Source organism: Eumetopias jubatus, unplaced genomic scaffold (assembly GCF_037043125.1).
Source record: "Eumetopias jubatus isolate StellerSeaLion01/CBP00866 unplaced genomic scaffold, mEumJub1_p1.0 scaffold_7, whole genome shotgun sequence".
In the NCBI taxonomy this organism is placed as follows: domain Eukaryota; kingdom Metazoa; phylum Chordata; class Mammalia; order Carnivora; family Otariidae; genus Eumetopias; species Eumetopias jubatus.
Genome location: NW_028274813.1, coordinates 103,608,417 through 103,632,404, shown reverse-complemented (window position 1 = coordinate 103,632,404; position 23,988 = coordinate 103,608,417). Strand labels below are relative to the sequence as shown.

General features: G+C 47.5%; 2 protein-coding genes across 7 annotated transcripts in view; one reads left to right on the top strand and one right to left on the bottom strand.

Annotated features, from left to right (window-relative positions):
• The window catches only part of CA12 (carbonic anhydrase 12), a 55,755-nt gene that overhangs the window by 24,377 nt on the left and 7,390 nt on the right, over window positions 1-23,988 (top strand). For 2 of the 4 annotated variants that reach the window (XM_028100277.2, XM_028100278.1), the window contains exons 3-8: window positions 8,702-8,881; window positions 9,735-9,877; window positions 13,070-13,165; window positions 14,025-14,088; window positions 14,268-14,425; window positions 15,724-15,850. In XM_028100277.2, the coding sequence (XP_027956078.1) occupies window positions 8,702-8,881; window positions 9,735-9,877; window positions 13,070-13,165; window positions 14,025-14,088; window positions 14,268-14,425; window positions 15,724-15,850 (768 nt within the window). The remainder of the gene's footprint in view (window positions 1-8,701; window positions 8,882-9,734; window positions 9,878-13,069; window positions 13,166-14,024; window positions 14,089-14,267; window positions 14,426-15,723; window positions 15,851-23,988) is intronic. The other 2 variants (XR_003608625.1, XM_028100279.1) reach the window with 1 other exon arrangement.
• APH1B (aph-1B gamma-secretase subunit) overlaps window positions 1,995-23,988 on the bottom strand; it is an 80,078-nt gene continuing 58,084 nt past the window's right edge. For 2 of the 3 annotated variants that reach the window (XR_003608626.2, XM_028100281.2), the window contains one exon: window positions 1,995-8,587. The gene's annotated coding sequence lies outside the window, so the exon portion shown is untranslated. Of the gene's footprint in view, window positions 8,588-16,240; window positions 16,468-23,988 lie in introns of all 3 variants that reach the window. The other variant, XR_015768559.1, reaches the window with a different exon arrangement.

Here is a 23,988-nt window from a genome sequence, read left to right as displayed (position 1 = left end):
TCTGTGTGCCTCTAGATAGGGCAAGTGAAGGAGAAGGGCTGCTGAGGGCTAAGAGAGCTGAACTGCCGGCCAGTCTTAAAGTTCACCTCTCCTCCGCCCCCCGACCCCATGGCTAAACCGGAAATGATGCCCAAGCCCCAGTGTCAGCCCCTCCTCTCAAGCTGGCCCAAATACGAATTGCAATAACAAAGAGGAGAGTTTGACAGAAAGTATAGATGAAGTCACCTTCAGAAAACTTTCCCCTTTGTATTAACCTATAACATAAAATCCAAGGAAGCAGAACGCGCCTCCTTCGGCAATCCTGCTTTAAGCTTTGTAAATGACAAGTAACCTGGACTCTCTAGCCCTCGCTCACTGTCCTGTCTCTGACTCATTTGTAACGTTAACAAAGGAAAATGCCAGTTTGATTCCTTGGCCTCCACTTGTTTTATAAGAAAGTCATAAGACCTCATCCATCAATCATTAACCCAACACCGGCTAGCCTCCTTTCCTTCTGGGCAGGATCCTGGTCTTTATGACCATGCCTCTCCACTTGACCGGCAGGAAAACAGGTAGAATTGGCAGAATGTGGCCTCCTGCAGGGGGGCCAGAACCCAGCCAGCTGGACTCTGTGGGAACTCCATACTACCAATAGGCTGAACCCCCCCTCCTCACCCCCCAACGTCTATGAGAAGCTGTATGTTTTTTAATCAACTTTGGAAGTAAACTGCAGGAGCTATGAAGTATATATTAAACATATTTTTTAAATGTGGCTTCCACATCCCAACAACATCCTGAGGATGTGTGGATTCAAGGTGGATTTAGAGGGGGCCCAAAGGCTGCCTTTCCCTCTGAATGGGGTCCTGTGGCTTAGCCATGTTTTGGGTGGCTCTAGGCACAGGCCCGTGGCTGATGGCCCTCAGGGGGACCTTTCTAACAGACCGAGGAGTGTACATGAGCAGATGATGCCGCATGATTCTCAGCCTAGTAGTAGGATGATGCCCGGCTTGGGAAAGGGGAAGCCAGATGAATCCTAGGTTCTTTCTGAGTTTATACATCACATGCCTATAAAATATATAAGCTCTCTGCTGCAGCGAGGCCGCTGCACTTGCTGTGCCCTGTCCCTGGAATGCCATTTCGCTCATGGTTGGCTCAGTCCCATTCCTTAAATCTCAGTTTTACTGGCACCTCCTCTGAGAAGCCTTCCTGTAGCACCTGGTCCACAGTGATCCCTCCGTGTTCTCTAGCCTCTTCCTTGCTTATCTCCTTCATAGCACTGATTGCAGACTGGAATTTTTTTTATTTATGTATTGGTTTGCGTCTTTGCAATTTATTGTCTGTCTCTTCCACTGGAATGTAGGCTCCACGAGGACAGAGACCAGATCTGTTTTGTTCCCTAGCACATCTTCGGCGCCTAATACAGTGTCTGGCACATGGTAGGTGCATTTGTTGAAGAAATGAGTGAATTAACGTCCAAATTAAGCAGCATTCCAAGGAAGAGTATTTAGTCAACACTTGAATACGCATTTCATTAAATGTGTATTCAAATTTGATACTCAATCTGTGATCACTTCCATTTAAATATAAATGCCAGGACGTGGTCCATTTTTATTATATACTCAGATCCCCTTAGAAAACAAACTTTGGGGGACTGAGCAAAAGCTTTTATTGGACTGAAACTTTGACTATTGATCGAAGAAAAAGGTGTGTCAACATCCAGAATATGTCAACCTTGCCATGAGAGTTTTATCTGCTGGGGCAGGTTTTGATCTGACCTTGTGTTTTGGTAGCTGCTCCAAAGAGACATGGCCTGGAGCCTAGAGAGCTGTCTGCACAGAGATTCACATGGACACGGGCAGGAGGCTCCCTGGGAGAATATGACCACCAAGAGATGTCAGGGGCAGCAGTGGATCTGAGGGACTGGCTTAGCAAGGACCAAAAAGACAAACCTCAAAATAGGATAACCACGAATGCACTTTCCTGTGTGTGTCCAGACTCATCAGATATAGTCCAAGTTACAAACAATATTTTTATTAAAATGTGTATTATTCTTGAGCACATAAGATGTACAGTCAGTGAGAAAGAGTAACCAGTGAGAAACTAGCAGTTATTCTGTAGTTCTTGTCTTCTAAGGAGCTCTGGGTGCTTTTATTATTACAATGTATGTACTAGGTGTATAAGAAATTACTCAACCCATAAAGTTTTTTACCTACCCCATACCAGGTCTGCAAACAGGTTATAAAATAATAAAATGATCCCGCATTTACTTGCATAAATGGTTATTTGCCTGAGGCAGCAATAAGTCTGTACCTATATATGTACAGAGTAAACACACTCTGTTCACTCTGAAATCGGGGCACTTAGAGAGAAAGCTAGGAGCCATATTAACCAGTCACAATACATGTGCCTTATCTGGACCCTGATTCCAATAAACCATTCAGTGAGTTTATGAGACTACTGGGGAAACCAGAACACTCACTGGATATTTGATGACATTAAGAAATTACTGCCAACAGTTCTTAGATGTGAAAATAGTATTGTGGTTATTTTTAAAGACCCCCTTATCTTTAGATAAGCATCCATAGATTTTCTTCAAAGTAATCCCGTGGAGGAGGGCAGACAAAACTAAACTAATTGTGGCTAGATAGATGGGTACATGGGGTCACTATACGATACTCTTTACTTTTTTAATTTTTAATTTATTTTTTAATTTTTTTAGAGAGAGGGGAGGTGGGGTAGAGGAAGAGGGAGAAAGAGAATCTTAAGTAGGCTCCACGCTGGGCGTGGGCTCGATGGGGCTCGATCTTACCACCCTGAGATCATGACCTGAGCCGAAATCAAGAGTCAGACGCTTAACCGACTGAGCCACCCAGATGCCCCGATACTCTTTATTTCTGTACCTACTTTGAAATTTTCTGTAATTAAATTTTAAAACAAGACACAAAATGTACTGGAGCGCCTGGGTGGTTTAGTTCGTTAAGCATCTGCCTTCAGCTCAGGTCATGGTCTCAGGGTCCTGGGATCAAGCCCCACGTTGGGCTCCTTGCTCAGCGGGGAGTCTGCTTCTCCCTCTCCCTCTGCCCCTCCCCACTGTTAGTGCTCTATGTCTCTCAAATAAATAAATAAAATCTTTTTTTAAAAAAACCCCACAAGATGTAGTAAGAAAGTAGTGATATATAAGTTCATTAAAAAAAAACATCACACTGACTTTTTTAGGCTCATTGGTGCACTTTGGTGGCATACATTGTGGAATGCGGAAAACCAGACGGCTTGTCTTCCCATAGCCAGTCCTCTCTGATCAGCTTTGCAGTCCTGCTCAGTTCCCAGATTTCTGACTGGGTTTTTACTTCATGGGCTTCATTTCCAGGCAGGCTTCAGTGTTCTTGATCCACATGATGAACATTTATCGAGTGCCTCCTTCAGCCCGGAGTGAATTTCTACCTCCGCTGGCTGGACCCTCCGCAGCCCACTGTCTTCTCAGGGCCACGCTCCATCCATAGACTCCTCCTTCTCCTGGACCCAACCGTCCTTCTCTCCTCCCCTTTCCCTTCTGTATGGAAGTGTGCTTAAGTCTCCCCATTAAGAACAAAACCCTTCTTGTTACCCTCACCTTCCTATAACCATGTGCGTACACACACACACGCTCTTCTCTCACCCCTTTATGGCTAGATTTCTGAAACGAGCTTAAGAAACGCTCCAAATCAATTTCTTAAGTGTTTCGTAAGGGCCGCTATGTCAGACATGCGGGAGGGATGTGACACAAAGCTGTAGTCTTCAAAGGGACTTTGAAATCCGCAGACAGAGTTCTAGTCTGGAGCCGGTTGAGGTGCTGGCTTGGAGACAGCAATCATGCACGAGACTCAAACAAGCATTCCCATCATTGTACCACCATGCGAACCCCCAGCAGGTCGGGGGTTGGGCGCAGGAAGAAAGCACTGGAGTAGCTTTGGCAGGACTTGAGCTGGACTTTGAAGCGTGGACAAGATTTGGAAAGGTGAAGGGGAAAGAGGGAGGCATTTTAAGCACATTTTTAGCATAAGAACGTCTGTGAAGTTCGAGTTCATAACTTGTTCTGAGGATGGGGATGCCGGCCCGACCATGGGGGCTGACTGGGAAGGGTCTGAGGGCCACTGAAGGCCTTGACAGGCTGAGGTGTTTCAGGCCATGAAAGATGGCTACGCTCTGCTCTGCTTTGTTGGGTGGGGCGGGCACGCTTTGGAGACAGGGAGGGGCTATGTCTGGTTAAACTTGGTCACAAGAAAGGAGGCTGGCAGCCAACAGGAAAGGCTGAGGCAGGGACCCTGCAGGAAGCCTGTACAGTGTGACATGATGAGGGCTAGTCCTGGGGTGGTAGAGGTGGTGGTGGTAACAGAAACGTGCGACTCCATGACCGACTGAGGGCAAAGGATGGACAGAGCCAACCTGGCTCTGGGATTTTGAGCCTTGGAAGAAGTGGGGCCAGTGGTTCTCTGATGAGGCATCACACCATCAAATTGAGATCTAGGCCATAATACATCAACTAACTGCAACATATGGACCTGACTTGAATCCTGAAGCTTACAAATAAACCATTACAAAGTGATGAGATAATTAGAAAACTGAATTCTTATGAGATTTGATAATCTTAAGGAATTAATTGTTAACTTTTTAAGTGTGGTAATGATATCGTGGCCCTTATGTTTTAGAGGCACATACTGAAGTATGTACAGATGAAAATGATTTGGGTTTCTTTCAGAATTATCCAGGGATAGGGGAGAGTGGGTGCGATACAGATGAGGCTGATTTGTTTTTGCCAATGGTTAATTGTCCAAGCTGGGGGACATGGAGGTTCATTTTGCTCTTCTCTCTGCTGTTGTATGTATTTGAAATTTTCCAAGACAAAAATTCTGGTCCTTGGGTAATGCAGATCTTGTACCCTGGGCCTCATAACTCCCAATCAGAAATCACAAGAGGCATTTTGAGCTGTGCCATGTTAATCTCCTGTCACATTTCAGAACAGAAAAACATGAGCTGGAAAGAAATAATGCTTTGACTTTGTTTGGAAAAACAAACTGGGAGATACACATGATCTCCTTTATCAGGATCATGTGAGGAATCCAATTAACTGGAAAGGCAAAGTCAAAACTGAGAAAAGTGGAGTTTTTATGGTAGCTGGAAATAAACGCCTCTTTTGGAAGAGTTAGTCCCAAGTGAGGTTTCCTGGCACCAGGGCGCTTGGCATGAATGTGGAAGCTGAGACCAAGTTGAAAAGCCACAGTCTGGGCTGCCTGCAAAAGGCCAGCATTACTTCAGCGACAAGTCACACATCTCCCAGGCGGAGGCCAGGGGTTGGGGGTCAAAAGGGGTCTACTGACAACACCCCAATACTGGTTCCCTGGTGCCCACCCACACGGCACCGCACACCCCTCGCACTCACAAGCCACGAAGGTGGGGGGCTGCTCTGCCAAGGTCCCCAGCCGTGCAGGAAGGGGACACTGGCCATCCCGTGCTGGTGGGGGATCCTATGAACTGCTGTGAAGCCCTGTACTTGGCAGGCCATCTCCCAGGCCACAGCGCAGCAAAGCAGATTTCTTTCTCACTGAGTGCTCCCAAACAGAACACATCCTCATGCAGGTAAACTAGGAAGCTAGAAAGGTAAATTTTGAACCTGAGTAAGTGACCTAATTTTTCTTTTCTTTTTTGATGGGAAAAAAAATGATACGGGGTGGTAGGGAAGCTAGGGGGATTAATAGAGGGGCATGCTTCCCTGGAGAGGAACAAGCACAAAATTAGCATCAGAATGCAGCTCCGCAAACAGGTGAGGGCCTGCTCTGTGCCAGGTATTATGGGAGAGGCAGGGACGAACGTGACATGGCCCTTGCCTTCCTGAAGAGCACGGGAGAGGGAGGAAACAGGCATGCCCCAAATCTCCTGGATAAATACTAAAACAGGAGGGCATGGAGGTTCTGTGACCCAGGCAAGATAACTCTGTAACTAAGCCAAGGTCTAATTAGGGCAAATCATTTAATCTCAATTCTTCATCTATAAAATGGTACGGTTTTTGCCTTGCTGATCCTACAGAGTTGTAAGGATCAAAACTACTACAAATAATAATAATAAAGCAGGAGTAGAAAACGCTTTTTAGACCCTGTTGCCCCTAAGGGGCTGTGGCTGGTGCTCAAAGACAGGCGGGGATGGCAGCTCACTCCGCGGCAGGTACCTGAGGCCGGGGGCTCGCCCTGCCCGGGAGCAGCAGTGCCCTGCGTTCTCAGTCCCACAGTCGCTTCCCACCAGGCACCTTGTCACACACCCGGGAGCTAGCTGCTTGGCATGAGCGGCTCTCTCCAACCCGTTCAAACCTGCCTGATACAGAGGGTAGAGGCGCTTAGTCCTAGTAATCTCCATGCATCTCGGAGCTGAGAGCCAGAACGGAACTTCCAGAGCACAGTGTTCAAATCTCTCATTTGTATGAAGGGTAAAGGAGACTCAGGCAGGGAATGTGACTTGCTCAGGGTCCGCTCACTGAGGTGGTGGGACGGCTGGCGCTGAAATCTTGTTTTCTGGACTCTTCTCATCCAACATAGCCGCTTCTCTTTCCGAAGAAGCTTTTGCCAACACCGACTCTGTTGCCTTTTATATCCCTAGCCTTTCTTGCCCCCAAATACCTAATCCAGTGTCAGTTCCAATAAAGAGTATCTAGGGCACAATGAAAAAGAAAAATTCCTCCTGATGACCTTTCCCAAGCTCTCTGTTCTTCGGGGTCTTTTATTCTTGGGGAAACTGTTTACCAAAGGCCTGTTATGTGTGTGACCCTAATCACCACATGAGTTCACAGTGGTCACAGTGAGATGCTCCTGTCCCCAGAGAGTTCTTAGTTTAGTTAGCACTAGAATGCCCTCTTCATGGAACCTTTTGGAACCTCTGTTTTGGGAAGAGAAAGTCCTTCTAACCCAGTTCCCTTCAGTCATGTGTCCAAGGAGAAATCATCATCTCATTGCTGTGCCTCTTCACTCACGGGGTTTTTCCTTTTGTGCCTGGCCGGCAGCTTCTGCCACCCTGGCCGTGGGTCCAAACGTCATTGGGAGCAACAAAAAGGCTGGCAGCCTCACTGTAGAAGGCTTGCCACCCCAGAGCTGTGCCTCTTCTTGACCTGAGGGTTTGCATACTACCTCATGATTGCGCCATCTCTGCTTCCTGCTGTCCCTAAGGAATTTGGTTTTGTCCTCCGCTGAGTAATGGTCTTATCTTGGTGTCCTCTAGCCACCCTCTCCCTCTGCCATCTTGGTGGGGTTGAGTTGCTTTGAGTCCAGGGCTCTGAGATCTTGAAAATTAAAATATAGCTCAGTGAAGACTCTAAAATGCGCAAGTGAGAAAACTGGTGTCCATTGAGAGGTTGGACAGGAAATTTTGAAATCCCTTCAAGCTCTAACATTTCCAAGAAGGTATATCCAAAGGTTGACAGCCTGAAAAATTAGTAGGGTTCTACCGTGTATGTCCAGACCTTGGATCAACTCCTCATAGCAAGTTTTTCTTCCGACTCTCCTTACTCTCAGATGAAGTCGCCTGGTTAGAGAACAAGGGGTAGGGAGCCGGGATTCTGTGAGGCCAGTGTACACACGTCCACTCTTGTGAAATAGTGCTGTTGTCTATGGACAGGTTCCCGGAAGAAGTGGTGTTCCTTTCCCTTCCCCTCTGCTCCAGTTACTTTCATTCCTCGTGCTGAAATACTGATGAATGGACCCCAGATGGCAAAGCTTGGGTCCCAACTCACAGAGAGCCCACAGAGCACCATGGTTCCACCCTAACGAGCCATGACATGCCAATTACTTGCTTTTCTGGGGAAACCTCCGCCTGAAAATCCATTTAATTACCACAGGGAGATAATCTTTTAAACACAGCTTTACATTCTTTAAAGATTTTTTTTTTTTTCCTGTGGGAGTAAGAAAGTTTATCTGAACATGGGATTGGAGGGTTTATTGCCATTTCCAGAGGAAGGACAATTACCCGGTAGTTAGCAAGAAGCCTGAGCCCTGGAGGATTTATTTTTTAAGTCTCTTCCTGCTCACTGGTAGTTTGGCATTAGTTTGTAGTATTGTCACACTCTCCCAGTATAAACTTTGCACTGAGCTCTGTGATTCCAGGCATATAATTACTTGATATTTTTCAAGCATCCTTATCAGATTGGGTTTTATATTTGCTCTAGATGTGGGTATCAAGAGTCAGTGTCCTCAAGGGTTTCCTATTAGGAAGGTCATACCTCCACCAGCCCCAAAGACCTATCTGGAGCTGTGGTCAGTCCCACACCAATTTTTCCAGCCTGAAGTATCCCAAAGGATGCAAGTTTGGGCAAGCAGGGGCCCTGTTGTTGTGTTCAACCCGGCGGACCCGAGACCCTGAGTAATTCCTGCTCATAATAGGTGCTCCATAAACCGATGCAAAATTGCTGAAAATCAGTAGGTCTTCACGTGGAGAGGATGTGTACTGCGTCAAAATATAAACAATGTAAAATTCAAACGGAGCTTGATGGGCCTCAGTCCTTGGCATGGGGCTGCTTTAGTCCTTCGTTCCCCACATCACTTTAAGAGCAAGTGAGCGGTAGGCTGAGATCTCTGGGTCTTGAAGAATATCCCTGTGGGGGTGAAGAGGAGGAAAGGAGTGACTGTATTGAACACAGGCTTAGAGAGTGAGGAAAGAACGTTTGTGGAAAACTGACTAAACTTTGGGCTTGAATCTCCTCTTCCAGGTCCCGATGGGGAGAAGAGCTGGTCCAAGAAGTACCCGTCATGTGGGGGTGTGCTGCAGTCCCCAATAGACCTGCACAGTGACATCCTCCAGTACGACGCCAGCCTTGTGCCCCTGGGGTTCCAAGGCTACAATGTTTCTGCCAACGAGCAGTTTATCCTGATCAACGATGGCCATTCAGGTGAGAGAGATACCTCTAAGGTCTCCAAGGGGATGTCTGAGCATCCCTCAGCTCCTTGGCCTGCTCTCTTCCATCTGGCAGGGAGGGGCCCCCAGTGAAATACCCAGAAGGGGCAGGGGCAGGGCGTGGGGGAGAGCCCAGGGGTGCCTGGACCACTCATTCAGGGGATGCTGGAGGCAGCTCTGCCGGGGCAGCACCTCTCAGAAGAAGCACATCTCTTGGGAAGGGGGAGGGTACAGGTCTGTGCCCGTTGGCCCCTTGGCTCAAATATTCCAGGAGCCACGTGATTCATTGTGGGGTCCCCCAGGCTTTGGAGTCAGACAAACCTGGACCTGAATCCTGGCTTGACTCCTTAGGAGTCATGACACTCTGGGTAAGAATATTAACCTCCTTGAGCTTTTGTCTGGAAAATGGGCATATTGATGGGTACCGTGAAGACTAGAGATTACGTATGTTGGGATCTGTAATACAGTAGATGCTTCATAAATAGTAATTTTTATTGTTATTGTTATATTATTCTACAGCTTGGCGGATACTTCATTAACAGTTCTATCTTCCTAGCTGGGTGTGTAACACATGGGGATGTAAACCAAACAACCACCCGTTGGTCTAGTATTCGTGCTCCTGCTGTCCTTTTCCCAGGGGAGCCGAGAAGGTGCTGGTGCTGCGAGAATTGCTTTAGGGAAATGGGGCCGTTCTCAGAAGAGCCCAGGTTTCTGACCCTCAGGCTGTGGTGTCTCTCCGCTTGCTGTATCCACCTGCCTCCTGTCTGGGCCCAGGCAGGTGTTGCCTCCCTAACTGCTCTCAGGCAGTGCTCAGCAGGCCAGGGCTCTGAAGGCTCCACTCCCCACAGTGAGGCTGAACCTGACCCCGGACATGCACCTCCAGGGCCTCCGGTCCCGCTACACCGCCACACAGCTGCACCTGCACTGGGGGAACCAGAATGACCCGCACGGCTCCGAGCACACCGTCGGAGGGAAGCACTTTGCCGCGGAGGTGAGTGGGGCCGCAGGGCTGGCAGAGGCTGCCTGGCGGTGGGTGGTCTGGCACCCTTCCACCTGGCTGGTGGACAAGTAAGATCGGAGCACGAGCAAGAGCTGCCTTGAGGCTTCCCACTCCCACCCCTGGCGCTAGGTAGAGCCACTCCAGCCAGCCTGCAGCTCGTCTGCAGTGTCCTGGTCCCCTTCCTCTCCTGAACATGCGGAGTTTGTCTCTCTGTCATTTACTGAACGATGCTGCTCAGAAGGCAATGCTCCCGGGGAGGGGAGGGGGCAGAGGGATGCACATGCCCCTTTTCTAGACCTCGCCCCTCTGCTTGCACAGATCAAGACCCCACCAGCTTGTCCGGCCGACGCAGGTCATCCCCGGCACATAATAACATCTTGACTACGGCATCTATGTACCCCAATACAACGGAGCCAGCCACCTATGGCCAAAGGCCAAAACCTATTAGAAGTGTGAGGTATAGCAGTCAATGGAAAAACAGAGGATAACCCTGGCTATAAGGATTTGATAAGCTTAGAGATCTCAAGATATCATCAATTGGGGCAGCTTCTTACCCTAGACTTGAGTTGGGATCTGAGGATCTGAGGATGTGCTTCAGGAAGCCCATTCTATATAATATTTTGTGTGTATCCCACTGCTGAATCATACTGGGCTAATTGCTCCCCCAAACTTCTCAGTCTTTCTTCACATGCTTGGAACCTTAGGACCCAGGGTTACTCTTCTACTTGGCCACAAGCCTAGGGATGACTGGCATTCCAATACACAGGACATCAGGGCAGTGAGAGACTCGTTGAACACAGTTTGGGATGTTAGCACAGCACTGTGTTATGTCGCTCTGAGGCACTAACCGAAAAGGCCACAAGAAACGAGGAGGAAGTGGAGCATTGTGCCTGCCCCACAGGTGTGCAGGGGGGACATGGGGGTGCTCGAGTTGCTCCATTTCAGAACTCCCATGGGATAGAACTTGGGGGTGTGGTTCTGAACATTTACAGGGCAATAAATACAAGGAGGTAAATGCTACTGATCAGCCAGGTAAATAATGACATGACCATTCTCCTCTCTTCTTAACTGCTAAACTGCTTAATGTCTCAGGCTAATTACAGGTCAAGTTACAAGTGCGGAGGGGCTATAATTCTGGCCCAATAGGATGGCAGTCTTGGAGGTGCACGTACTTCAAACCAGGCCCATCTCTGAACCTCCAGGACTGCAATTTCTCTCAGGCTAATTGCAATGTGGAGGCTTCTACTTACCCATGGGGAATAAAGAAGGAGCTAGGGTGTAGGCTGGGAGAGTTTGAGCATTGAAAAATATTTCTAGTTATTCTGTTTTCTGCTCTTAAGCCACATCGTCACCAAGGGCCTGGTGAAGATGGAGCATACATGTCTATAATAGTGAAAATATATCAAGGTGACCCAAAAGTGGCAGATTCTCTATGGAGGGTCCTTGAAAGTGTAGCAGTTCTTCTGAATTGAGTCCTATAAAGAAGACTCTCTTAAACTCAGCAGGGAATTCTCCTCTGTCTGTATTAGTCTTCACCTCCTCTTGATTTAATCTGAACACAGTAAGAAAAGTGGTGAAACAGACCACGAGCTCAAAGGGCAGCTCTAACAAGAACTAAGGATCTAGGACCTTCAGGGGTTTCACCTTATAGAAGTCTCCATTTCTCAAAGCTGGGCCAAGGTAACACAGTATAGGGCAATATCCTATATCCTATATCCAACAGGCTATATCCTTCACACAGAAAGATGGTGAAATAGGAACTCCTAAGAAATCTTTAATAGAGGACTACTTAAAAGAAGAAATAATTTTGTATAGTTTTTAAAAATTAGAAAGGGTCACTTGAAATGTGAGGAATACTGAGCTGTATTCAGTAAAATATGCTTGAATTCTATTTACAACCACGTAAGACAGAAAAAGTGATGAAGAAAAGGAAGAGAGAAAATCTCAATGTGTTATAGTCCCAAGAGAAAAAGAATCAACAAAAATGTGTATCATGTATATAGACCTAGCTACTAAAATAATTTTTTGGAGGACAGGTGACACCATCTTTTGGATTAAATATTAGGTTAAACATTGTCAGAATTTGATTTTGTCATAACAATGTCTTAATACTTAGACTTTTTAAATCCAAGATTTCTCAGCAAGTTCTCTTTTCCTCACTTTAATAATGACAAGTAATTCCTGCTTTGAAAAAAAATGAGCTTAGAATTTTATTTTGTAAAGGTAAGAATCCACATTCAGGGAGTAACATTCTTGTTTTCTGCTATCTTAAAATATGGCTGATTAAATCTGTACAAGAGCCATGCTGTAATTTTTTTCCAGCTGAGGGATAAATACCTGTCCTACTGGGGATACAGTCGCAATTAAGTTACCACTGGAGGTTTCCTGCCTCAGCCCCTACTACTTCAGATCAAATGCAGAGTGGCCAGGCTGAGGCTGGACAAGCTACAATGAGGCCATTTTCCCCTAGGCTCCAGAATAAGTAGACAAAATCAGAGCAGGGCGCCTGGGTGGCTCAGTCAGTTGAAGTCTGACTCTTGATTTCGGCTCAGGTCATGACCTCAGGGTAGTGAGATTGAGCCTTGCATCTGGCTCTGCGCTGGGCGTGGAGCCTGCTTAAGATTCTCTCTTTCCCTCTCCCTTTGCCCCTCCCCCCCATCTTTCTCTGGCTCTAAAAAAAAAAAAGAGAGAGAGAGAGAGAGAGAAAAGAAACAAAGGAAGGAAGGAAGGGAGGAAGAAGGAAGGAAGGAAGAATCAGAAGAGAAAAGAAAGAATCAGAAGAGAAAAGAAAGAAAGAAAAAAAGAAAGAAAGAAAGAAGAAAAAATCAGAAGAGAAAAGTGCTCCAAAGTACCCAAGCTTTTTTTGTGGCTATTATAAGAACCCATTCATTCATTCCTTCATTCAATATCTATTGTATACCTGGTTCCTTCCAAGCACCATATCAGACACGAATACAATGAGTGAATAAGATGGACAGTCTGCCCTGGTCGAGTTTTCGGTCTGGAGGAATGAGGGAGAAGGGAAAACTGGGGAGGCCATGAAGGAAAGGGTCTGAGAGGCCTGATCTACCTGGGGTGGGGATAGAGGGGTTCTGTCCTCCCCACTGGTTTTGAGTCTCCTGCGAAAGCCAAGGGTTCCCATGAGTCGGCCATCTCCTGTGAGCGGCTTTTCTCCCACTGCAGCTGCATATCGTCCACTATAACTCGGACCTGTACCCCAACGCCAGCTCCGCCAGTAACAAGTCAGAGGGCCTTGCCGTCCTAGCTATTCTCATAGAGGTAAGAGATGGTTAGAGGGGTTTTAAAAAATTGGAAGCCAGGATGGTATCAGACTCGGCGTTTGGTCCATGAGTACCTGTCTGTTGGATGTTGTGGGGCTCGCTGTCATTTTGGCTGTGTCCTGCCTCTAGAGATTGAGGTATTCCCCCATAGGGTACCTTCTCTTTTGGCCTGGAGGCAGCACTTAGCTGGGTAGCAGAAATGGGCATGTCCTTTGGAACACTGGAAAAAATGAGCCCCTGTTGCACAAAGCTCAGAATAGCTTTATGAGCCCTGTTGCACAAAGCTCAGAATAGCCCAGCTGGATAGGACTTGTCTAAAGGGAGTTGGGGGATGGCGATCATTCAGTGCTGCCTCAATCCCTTACACAACTCCTGATATCCAAGTTCCATTCTTTCCTTAATTCCCAGAAAATGGGAATGTTTCCTGATTTGCTTGCATGTTTTTCCCTAATAAGACAACATGTACCTCGTTTCTCAACATGCTTACTTGCCTGACTTGGCTTGCGTGAACTCAAGCTCCCTTAAGTTCTGGTTAAAGAACACGCTAGTTGTGGCTTTCAGGCTCACAGCCTGATAATCAGGAGCACAAGCTCTATTCCTTGCCCTGGAACATGCAGGCCCAGTGCCTTGATTGCTCAGCACCTTGCATCCTGAGATGCAAGAGGACAGGACCATCACCCCAAATCCCTAACAGCCCAGGGGTCTTTCACGATTGTCCTGGTAAAGTGCATCCTCCAGGGAGGATCTTGGCAATGGCAGCTGTATACCCCTAGATGAGCCCTTCCGTGAGCAAAGGTCAAACAAGGCTCAGCCGACAGAATTCCGTCCCAGTTCAACCTGCCCCGTCTCTGTTGCAGATGGGCTCCTTCAATCCATCTTATGACAAGATCTTCAGAAACCTTCAAGATGTAAGATACAAAGGTAAGGGGTCCTTGGATGCATATTCGCCCTCTGTTAGAGAAGGAGGTAGTCACTCCCATGTGACCTGAAGAAAAATGAATGCAGGGGGCAGTTTCATATTCTAGGCTCAGTCATAGGCCCAGCAGCACCTCTGCCATGGGGAGAAAGCCTGACACCATTTCTCCACCATGTCTCTCCAGGCCAAGAAGTGCTCATTCCAGGTTTCAGCATTGAAGAGCTGCTTCCTGAGAGGCCTGATGAGTACTATCGCTACAAAGGGTCCCTGACCACACCTCCTTGCCACCCCACCGTGCTCTGGACGGTTTTCCGGAACCCTGTGCAAATTTCCCAGGAGCAGGTAACTGTTGTGCCCTTCTGAGTCAGAGACCACGTGGCACCTCGGTCCCTGCCGTCACCCAGCTCATAATCACCAACTTGGTTTCCTCACTTAGAGTTTCATTGACAGCTAAGCCAAACCTCTTCAAATATCGCAGGTGCCCGGAAGCATGGCAGAAATTACAGGCTGAGCTTCAAAAGTGGAGTTACTGAGTTAAGCTAAGAAAATGAACCTGTCTCCACAGTTCCTTACAAACAAGTTGTTAAGCTGCATTTCCTAGTATTTCCCTCAGTGGCTGGATGGTGTTTCCTCTGTGGCGGGAGAGAGCACGGCTCCTTTACAGGGCGGAATAAAGATGGAGCCAGTTAGTGTAACAAACTAGAGGGCTGGGATTGCAGCAGTGAGTAAGCGGCGGTCTCTGTCCTCAAGAAGCTCATGGTCTAGTGCAAAACCGGGGGCACAGAATCCTCAGCAATCATCTCCGACCCTCTCATCTTACAGGTGATGAAAGTGAGGGGTAGACAGATGAGGGAGCTTATGGGATTGCCCGCTGATTGGCCACAAAGCTAAGCCCCAAAGTCACACTGGAGTTCCTGGTCACTGCCCATCCCTCTGCTCCCCAGAAATTCATCAAGAAGAAAACTGGCTGTCCAGGAGACATGGCCAGGGCAGTGCCACACACGGGCTCCTGGCCCACCCCGCCCCTGGCCCCTCTTCCCGCGTCCAGGAAGGCCCTCACTGTTGCTCCTTCTTTTTACTATGAGCTACCGATCTGAGTAATGTAGATAAATGGCAGCAGGTAGGCGGACAGGAATAAAGTGATGAATCAAGAGATGAAATGTGTGGGGAAGCAGTAATACCCTAACCTAGAAACCACCTTGGAAACCGATTATATAATCTATGTGGGTGTATGAAAATTCTGTGGAACCAGTTGTCAGAGGATCTGTGAAACTCTTGCCTCCTCCTTTTTGTTCCTTTTGATCAGATCATCAGAATAAGCCTTAGGCCCCTCTAATTTAGAGCTGGGTTCCAAATCGGGCCCATGAGAGGAATGCCGTGTCCGTGAGAGGCCGAGGAGTCCCTCCACCACCCAGCAGCTAACAGCACTAACTTCCCTCCAAGCCTTGGGAGGAGGGGACAGACCAGCTCACCCGGTGCCCAGTCGACCAGACACCAGCAGGGGAGGGGAGCAGTTTTCTGGCTTTCCCATGGCTTTCTGATGTGCCTCCTGCCATGCCCCAGAGGTCTCTTCCCCAGTGAGGTCAGGCAAGAGAGCATCACTCTGCCCATGGGCTATGTTTCTGCTGCTCCCCTTGCAGCTGCTGGCTTTGGAGACTGCTCTGTACTACACATACGTGGATGACCCATCCCCCAGAGAAATGGTCAACAACTTCCGGCAGGTCCAGGAGTTTGAGGAGAGGCAGGTGTACATCTCTTTCCGGCAAGGTGAGAAGATGCGGTGTTGTGGGGGGAGTATGGTGCCAAGACACCCACTGAATATGAAGTTGGGTGCCCTGCCCTCGGGCTTTGTCACTGATGCCGTTAGGAGGTGGGTTAGGAGCACTCTGGCTGCCAAGGGAACCAGGATGTGTAAGAAGATACTGTGTGTGGGTTTACTGAGGTCACCCTTCACTGCTCTTGACTTCCCTGAGCCTTTGCGGGGAAACACTAACCAGGGCCTCTAGGCGCCTGGACCAGAGCCTTCATTAAATCTGGGAGTCTCCCACAGATGGGAAGAGAGGATGCTCTGGGGGACCTCTCTGCTATGGAGAACTACCCTTCTCCTAAGACACAGGATAGGACTGTTTTCATGAGATCAAACTCCTAACTTCTTACCCTAGGCTTTCTTGGCATCAAGGCCCATCTTCAGCCTTGCCAGGTGATTCATAGCATCACCAACGTGCAGGGAAGGTGCTTCGTAAGGCTTCAGAGAGTGGGCATAATCCACATTTGTAGCCACAGCAGCTCATGGTCTAATATGGCAGGACCCATCAGGCAAGAAAGCGTCTGCACTCGCGGCTCTTTTGTTTCATCTCCTTAAGCATGGGCACACAGGAACTGTACTGAATGAAGCGTGAAGTTTGGTTTAGTCTTAAGGCTATGAAAGCTCAGTTCTTCCTTTTAAATCTGTAACCATAACTCCCCAGAAGGACATTGAACATCTTTATTTGTTCAATACCTATGTTGATACTGTTGGAAGCCAGGGGTTCAGGGAAACAGGTAAGGGAGCCCTCTTGTGGCCCACACCCTTTTTTGAACCTCCAAGTTCACTTTCTCACTGTAGATTCTTGACCCACTCTCGATAAGGGAATGGCAAGCGGCCAGAAAGAAGCAGGGTAGGTCTGTGAAAGTTCTACTTTATCCCCTTATATCACTTGTGACTGAACCAGGCCAGGTGATCGTATCCAGAGATGACCCCACTGACCCACTATCCGAGAATCAGCTCTCCTGGTCTCACCTGGTGTACCTTTGTTGTTGTTCCTTTCTTACTGTGTGAGATTAGAACTACCACTGACTAAGCTTAGTTAAACATAGGAGGACTGTATTTCAGGGCCCTTGCCAGCAAGCTTTAGAAACATGCCCTTCTGAACAGACCCATACATATGGTCAGAATTAAGTTCTTCTGTCAGTTACGGAATCAAGAACTGCCCAAGAATTTGTCTTTTGTGCTCTCCTCTCCAGATACCACTGGTTAAGGTAATTTCTCTCTTTTCCTCAGTTTCCTGGTCTGAAAACTCAATCTGTGAACATTGACCCTTCCTAAAAATTGAGAATGTATATGATGATGACTGTCAACGTCTCTTCTAGGAAATGCCTCAAATGTACAGAATTATCCCTTTGTGATCCTTTTGGATATAAATTTCTCTTTTCCTGTTCTTCAAAATGGAGAGTAGTCAAGGGTTAAATGGAAAATACTTCAACTCTTCAATAAAATAAAAAAAAAACATAAAAACTCTACCTGGACATTAAAGGACTGGGCCCACATAGATAAGGTTGAATTTTGCTTGTGATTCCAAGATAGTAATCAGATCTCCTCTCTGGGCTGGTCTACACAAGTCACAGGGGATACGGTGATAAATACTCCCTGTATGGTCAGAAGACCTAGGCTGGAGGCCTCAGTTTGTTTCCTCCTGGCTGTCTGATGTAAGCAAATCAATGTCCCTTCTTTGGCCTTGGTTTCTTCAGCCATAAAATATTAGGCTGGGCTAGGTGAGCTAACATGCTTTCAGTGCCAACATGTTATATGATTCTAAGCGGACACTAACGACTGTCCATCCGCACTTTACGTTGCAGGGACAGTGTTTGAGGACAGTTACAGAGGATCAGAAGAAACCATGCAGGAACTTGAGTCTGACATCCAAAAGTAACCTCCACTTGTAACAGTGGACTGTGGCATTGGGAATAATTAGCCATCTTCTTAGACTGGCTCGGCTCTCAGTTGGCACTCATGGAATGGGCAGTGTAGTCAGGCCTGCAGCAGAGCGCTTCACTAGACTCTCCTAGTCTAGCTGGGGAGCTTGAGGGGCTCCTCAGCAGAAGCCTGGAGACCTACTCCAAGCTTAGGACATCAGGATCAAAGCCCAAACGCAGGTTTGCCACTGCCTTTCCTGCACGGTTCACCCAGAACGGCTGTTTCAAGGAGCCCAGGCTGGGCCCAGCTCTCCCCTTGGAGTGAGACACCATGGCAGTCCAAGGCAAACCTGTTCATTTGGAGGGTGATTATAGAAACTTGGCCAGAATTGTCCCCTCCTGCTCACTTCTCAAAGACACAGGCAGCTAACAAGGGCTGTTTCCCAAGGAGCAATGGGGAGGGCAGCCCCAAAGGAGTGAAGCCCCAAATCTCACCCCTCAGGGGCACCTGCATTCATGAGGGCCCTCTCACACCCACTTGGAGGGGCCTCAGACTGTAACATGCCATTTCAGGTTTATGGGGTGAGCCCGTTTGTCAGTGTGAACCTTGAGCAATTTGGACTCTATTTATACACTCTTCCTCTGAGGCATGCTTGTAATTAGGGTCTGATTGATTCAGGGTCTTCTCTGGAAGTTAACAGGAACTATGGAGTTGGAATATTTTTCCAGGAGAAAAGTAATGTAAAGGAAATCCTCCAGGAGAGAAAGGGCAAGGACTTTGAGATTAGGCTCTGAGGTTTAGCCAAATTGGAACAACTGAGACTGAATCATTTAAGCTTGACCATGCTTTTTCTCAAGTGTGCTTAGAAAAGGAATGAAGAACTTGGTTTCTGTCCTTAAGAGGTAGTAGTCTGTCCTGTAGCCCTCAAAAAGAATGAAATCTTGACATTTGCAACGATGTGGATGAAGCTCGAGAGTATTTTGCTAAGAGAAATAAATCTGTCAGAGAAAGACAAATACCATATGATTTCACTCATATGTGGAATTTAAGAAACAAAACAGATGAACATAGGAAGGAAAAATAAAATAAAAACAGAGAAGGAGGCAAACTGTAAGAGACTCTTAACTCTAGGAAATAAACTGAGTGTTGCTGCAGAGGAGGTGGGTGGGTGATGGGGTAATTAGATGATGCATTAAGGAGGGCACCTGATGTAATGAGCACTGGGTGTTATATGCAGCTGATGAATCACTAGATTCTACCCCCGAAACTAACAATATACTATGTTAACTAAATTGAATTTAAACAAAAAAATTTTAAAAATAATAAATAGGGGCGCCTGGGTGGCTCAGTCAGTTAAGCGTCTGCCTTCGGCTCGGGTCATGGTCCCAGGGTCCTGGGATCGAGTCCCGCATCGGGCTCCCTGCTCAGCGGGGAGCCTGCTTCTCCCTCTCCCACTCCCCCTGCTTGTGTTCCCGCTCTCGCTGTGTCTCTCTCTGTCAAATAAATAAATAAAATATTAAAAATAAATAAATAAAATAAAAAATAATAAAATGCTGGAAAAAAAAAAAAAAGAAGTACAGACTTAAGTAGTCTGTACTAACTGCGATTTAGCCCTAGCTCAGGGTTTCTCAACCTTGGTGCTACTGACATTTTGGGCTGGATTATTCTCACTGGGGGGCTGTCCTGTACATTGTAGAATTAGCAGCATCCCTAGCCTCTCCCCACTAGATGCCCGTAATATCCGCCCAATTCTGACTGCCAAAAATGTCTCCAGACATTGTCAAATGTCTCCAGGGCAGGAGAGGCGAAATTGAGAACGACTGCCCAGGGATTACACAAACACTTTCCTAGGCTCAGACTGATTTTTTTTTTTTTTCCACTCAGAGGATTTTGGAGTTTTCTGTCAAATGCCCTGGTCTTTATTCTATTACAGCATGACATTTTCTTTTTTTTATTGCCTTTTAAAAAAATTTTTATTTACTTATTTGAGAGAGAGAGAAAGGGAGGAAAGAGCACAAGTCGGGGGCGGGGAGCAGAGGGAGAGAGACAAGCAGACTCTGCACTGAGTGTGGAGCCCGACACGGGGCTCGATCCTACGACCCAGAGATGAGGATCTGAACCAAAATCAAGAGTAGGACGCTCAACCGACTGAGCAACGCCGATGCCTCTACAGCGTGACATTTTCAGTCTGGTGATGGTTACCCCGAAACCAAAAAGTTGTTGGATTATTAAGGTAGAGCAACCGAACTCAAGAGAAACCCTGTTCCCCATCTTCCTTTAGAATTTGAATACACCTTCTTTTTATATAACTGGGTACATCCAAGGCTAAGAGAAGCGGATGAGAGAGAACTATCTACCCTCAGGAGAACTATACAAACCACTTTATCAAGGGTCCAGATGCTTCTGAGGCAGCAACTTGCCTCAGAATCTCCTTATCATTTTTCTCCCTTGCTTTTGTACCATTTTTTTTTTCTCACGTGGGTTGTTTCTTGTTGCCTTTGGCTAAAATGCCCACTCTTTGTGGAGAGGTGAAACTCACGTGAGGCACCTTTTTTTTAGCTCTTAGAAAGTGCCTCTTCCAAGGGGCACAAATAGAAGACTTGAGCTAACGAGAGGACACAAAACTCATTGTCCTCAAGGAGGGATCCCAGAGAGGGGAACACACGCTGTGAGCAGACCAGACCTCACAAAAGTCAGATCCCTCTGGGAGGAAGGAGAAAGATGGCAGAGAAGTGGCAGATTTACAGACCAGGGGCCTGATTCTTGGTTCCTTCAAGTTGACCTCTTTCTAGCTAAACATACCAGCCCTGGGCCCTGATGGTGACGGGTCATAAAGGAAGAGCCTATCAAACTGAAATGCTAATGTTACCTAGCCCTATTTTTATTTATTTATTTTTTAAGATTTTTATTTATTTATTTGACAGAGAGAGAGAGAGAGAGAGATAATGAGAGCAGGAATACAAGCAGGGGGAGTGGGAGAGGGAGAAGCAGGCTTCCCGCCGAGCCGGGAGCCCAATGTGGGGCTCGATCCCAGGACCCTGGGATCATGACCTGAGCCGAAGGCAGACGCTTAACCCACTGAGCCACCCAGGTGCCCCCCTAGCCCTATTTTTAATATGCCAGGGCAAGGGAAACTTGAGGGACAAGGGGGAGCCAGAGAGTTTCTATAATCATGTCTGTAGTGGGCTTGCTCTGAGCAACTGCATGTCACCACCGCAGAGCCTGGAGCCAGCCGAGGCACACTTAGGAGTGCGGGACAGCAGACGGGGGGTGGGGGGGCGGCTTTCACCCACGGTACATCTGTGGAGTAGCACAATTAGAATCTGCTTGACTCTGCGGGACCTGGGTAGTTTTATAAAACCTTTAAAAAGGAGAAAAGAAATCTTACAAAGCTAAGATGGCTAATTATCTACTTTCTGAGACTAGAATGTATACTTTGTGGTTACTGACCTTGTGTTTCTAAAAGTTCTTATTTTTAAATAAAATCTATTAGATGGAAAGTATCATCAAGTCTACCAAGGTATCCAAATGAAAGACCAGAGGAGTTCCCACCTTCAAATTCCCCTGGATACGGGGGTGGGGTGGGGGCTGAATAGTCGGGAGCAATTATCAAATGTGCTAAGAAGTCCCTAGTCCCTTCATCTAGTGCAATGTAATGGGCCATGTGTTTCCAGAGCACACCCCAAGTCAGGCACTACGGGGAACAGAAAACCCCAGTGTGGATGTTCTCTGGCTTCTAAGGGCAAGCCTCTGGCACAGAGCAGACCAGGGGGGAAGTCAGCAAGCTGGACGCCCCCCCTTGGTGAGGTGGCCCCAGCTGCCTTCCCAGCACTCTGCACCCCGCCCCCACCCCGGCATTCATCCACACCGTGTAGGGCCTCCCTTAGCACGGTACTGCTTTCACCCGTGCACACACGATTCCCTGCGCCTGGGATGCCCCTCACCTCTCCCACTTGAAAAATTCTTTCAAGACCCAGTTCTAATCATATCATTCCAGAAATCTTCCCTGTTCTCCTGAAGGTGACTTAGAATTTCCTTCAGTGCAGCTGGAACAACTCATTCATCTCTGTGACGGTTCTTAGCATACCACAGGGTAATGACTTACTGCGTACGGAAGAGAATAAGCATGTCGAGATTATCCACACGCGCTACCAGCCCCCTAAGACAGGGACGGTTGGGATCTTAACTCTTGTGGCAGGCACTGTGCCTGGTGCTCACTGCGAGTTTGAAAGAATGTAACCCACCCCGTCTCCCTGCCCCTCCCCTCCCCAGGGTCTTCTCTGCAGAATGATTTGAACATAAGCCTGGCCAGTTGTTACATTCCAGTTTCAAGTCCTATTTTGCTTTGTTTTCCATTTGCCAGCGGCATTCAAATCAATCCATTTGTCTAAGAAACATTAAAGATCTGTCAAGGCTAAGTTTTGAAGTCCTGAGAGGGAGTTGCCCTGGGAAGTTGTCAGGCTTTTTCTGTTGCTCTGGCCTGAAAGGAATTAAAGGCCCCAGTCCCACCACCTACCATTCCTTCAGCACAGACAGCCTGAGACTGGCCATGGAAGGGAGCTGAGAGTACTAAGCCTTAGTACTAAGCTCAATAACCCACGCCTACTGCTCCAGAATTCAGGCCCCCCAGAGCAACGTGGCTTTCTGTCCTGGGCCCGCAATCCAGCTCGCTCGTGTAATCTGGTGGTATCTCTTTGGCAGATTTATTTGTAGAAATTATTTCTTTTGGGGATTCCCTAGTGCCAATAAGAAAAGCTCCCCAGTTAAGTATGTTCTCCAAAGATAGTTCTATTCTGTGGTCACCGAGGGCAGCTTCCTTGCTTTTCTTACCAAAGCCTCGTCAAAGACGGGGCCAGCATCTTAGTTACTTCAGCCTATGACTTGTATTAAGCAGAATAATAAGAGCTTTTATCATCCAAAAGGGGATTTTATGTATTTAAACTATCAAATCGCTGCTAAACCAAAACTCTTCTTGTTTCTTTTATAAGACTGGAGACTGCTAAAGGCATAAACATATACATAAGATGTATACATATGTACATCCATACATGTAACTATGTAAGATGTCACTTACTAAAACAGTCCATATTTGAAAATAATATTTTGAAAGGAAAAGGATTATTTTCTGTTTGAATAAGTAGAATTGCAAATAGACCTAAAAAAAAAATGCTAGAATTGTTCCAGAAGCTGCAAGCTGTGTAAATGCGGTGCTTGTCCCTTCCGCTGGGCTGTTGTGTGTGTGCATCTGAGGCTTCAGAAGACCTCAGAAGCAGTTAACCGGCACCCCCGGGTCCCGCAAGAGAGCAGTGAGGGTGCAGCTCCTGAGCTAGCGAGAACAGGTAGCGAGGACCCTGGGGCAAACGGCTTGCCTGTCTTCAGGGATCTGTTAGGTTCTTCTGTATCTGTGCGATTTCCTTCTCTGCGTCAGACTGCCCTGTCTTTGCTCACCCTGAACCGTACTGGAGCGCTTTATGGAGAGCAGAGAGCTCTGCCACGTCTGTGGGGCATGTGCCCTCTTACCAACCAGCTCACAAGCCCCTTCACCGTGTTTTCATACTTGGCTCTTGTGGGCCATCGCTGTCAGTCAGCCTCTCTCTGTCGCTCCCGTTCTCAGTGTTCTTCAGTGGGAACTGCCTGTCTTATTTGCTGATTAGAAACAAACCATTTCTTTTTTTAATCTGCAAATGAATGTCCCTGGCTGTGTCCCTCCCTCCATCATCCGTGTTGCCTATTCTCTACAACACCCCAGAGGCTCTGCTGTGATGCAGGCTTTGGCTTCTCTCTCTGGGATCTACTGCTTCAGCTGCCCCAACGCCTATTCCTGTGCCCCCCCCCCGAAGTCTCCCTGCCTTTCCCTCTCCTGTTAGTTAGCAGAATGGGACCCAAACCCTGTGGGCTGCATCGCTCTCTGCAGAGAAGTCCTGCTTCCTTGATGGCTGGTGCCATCTCAGCTCGCAGGGGACAGCATCCCAACATCGTCCTGCCCTGGGCTTCTTTAGGGGGAGAATTCTGATGAGGTGACACCCTCATTGCCACTCATCTTCCATAGTGGCTCATGCTCTTCACTTGCTCAGTCAAGGTGCTTTGTCCTTGCTGTATCAAAGTCTTGGCTGAAAAGCATCTGTCCCAGGCTCTGGGGCTTTCCTTGTCTTTGTGGCTGCTTGCTTATTTCATTATTTCCACAAAGAGGCAACTTAGGCCCTCACAAGTAGTCATCTAGGAGCCAGGAGCC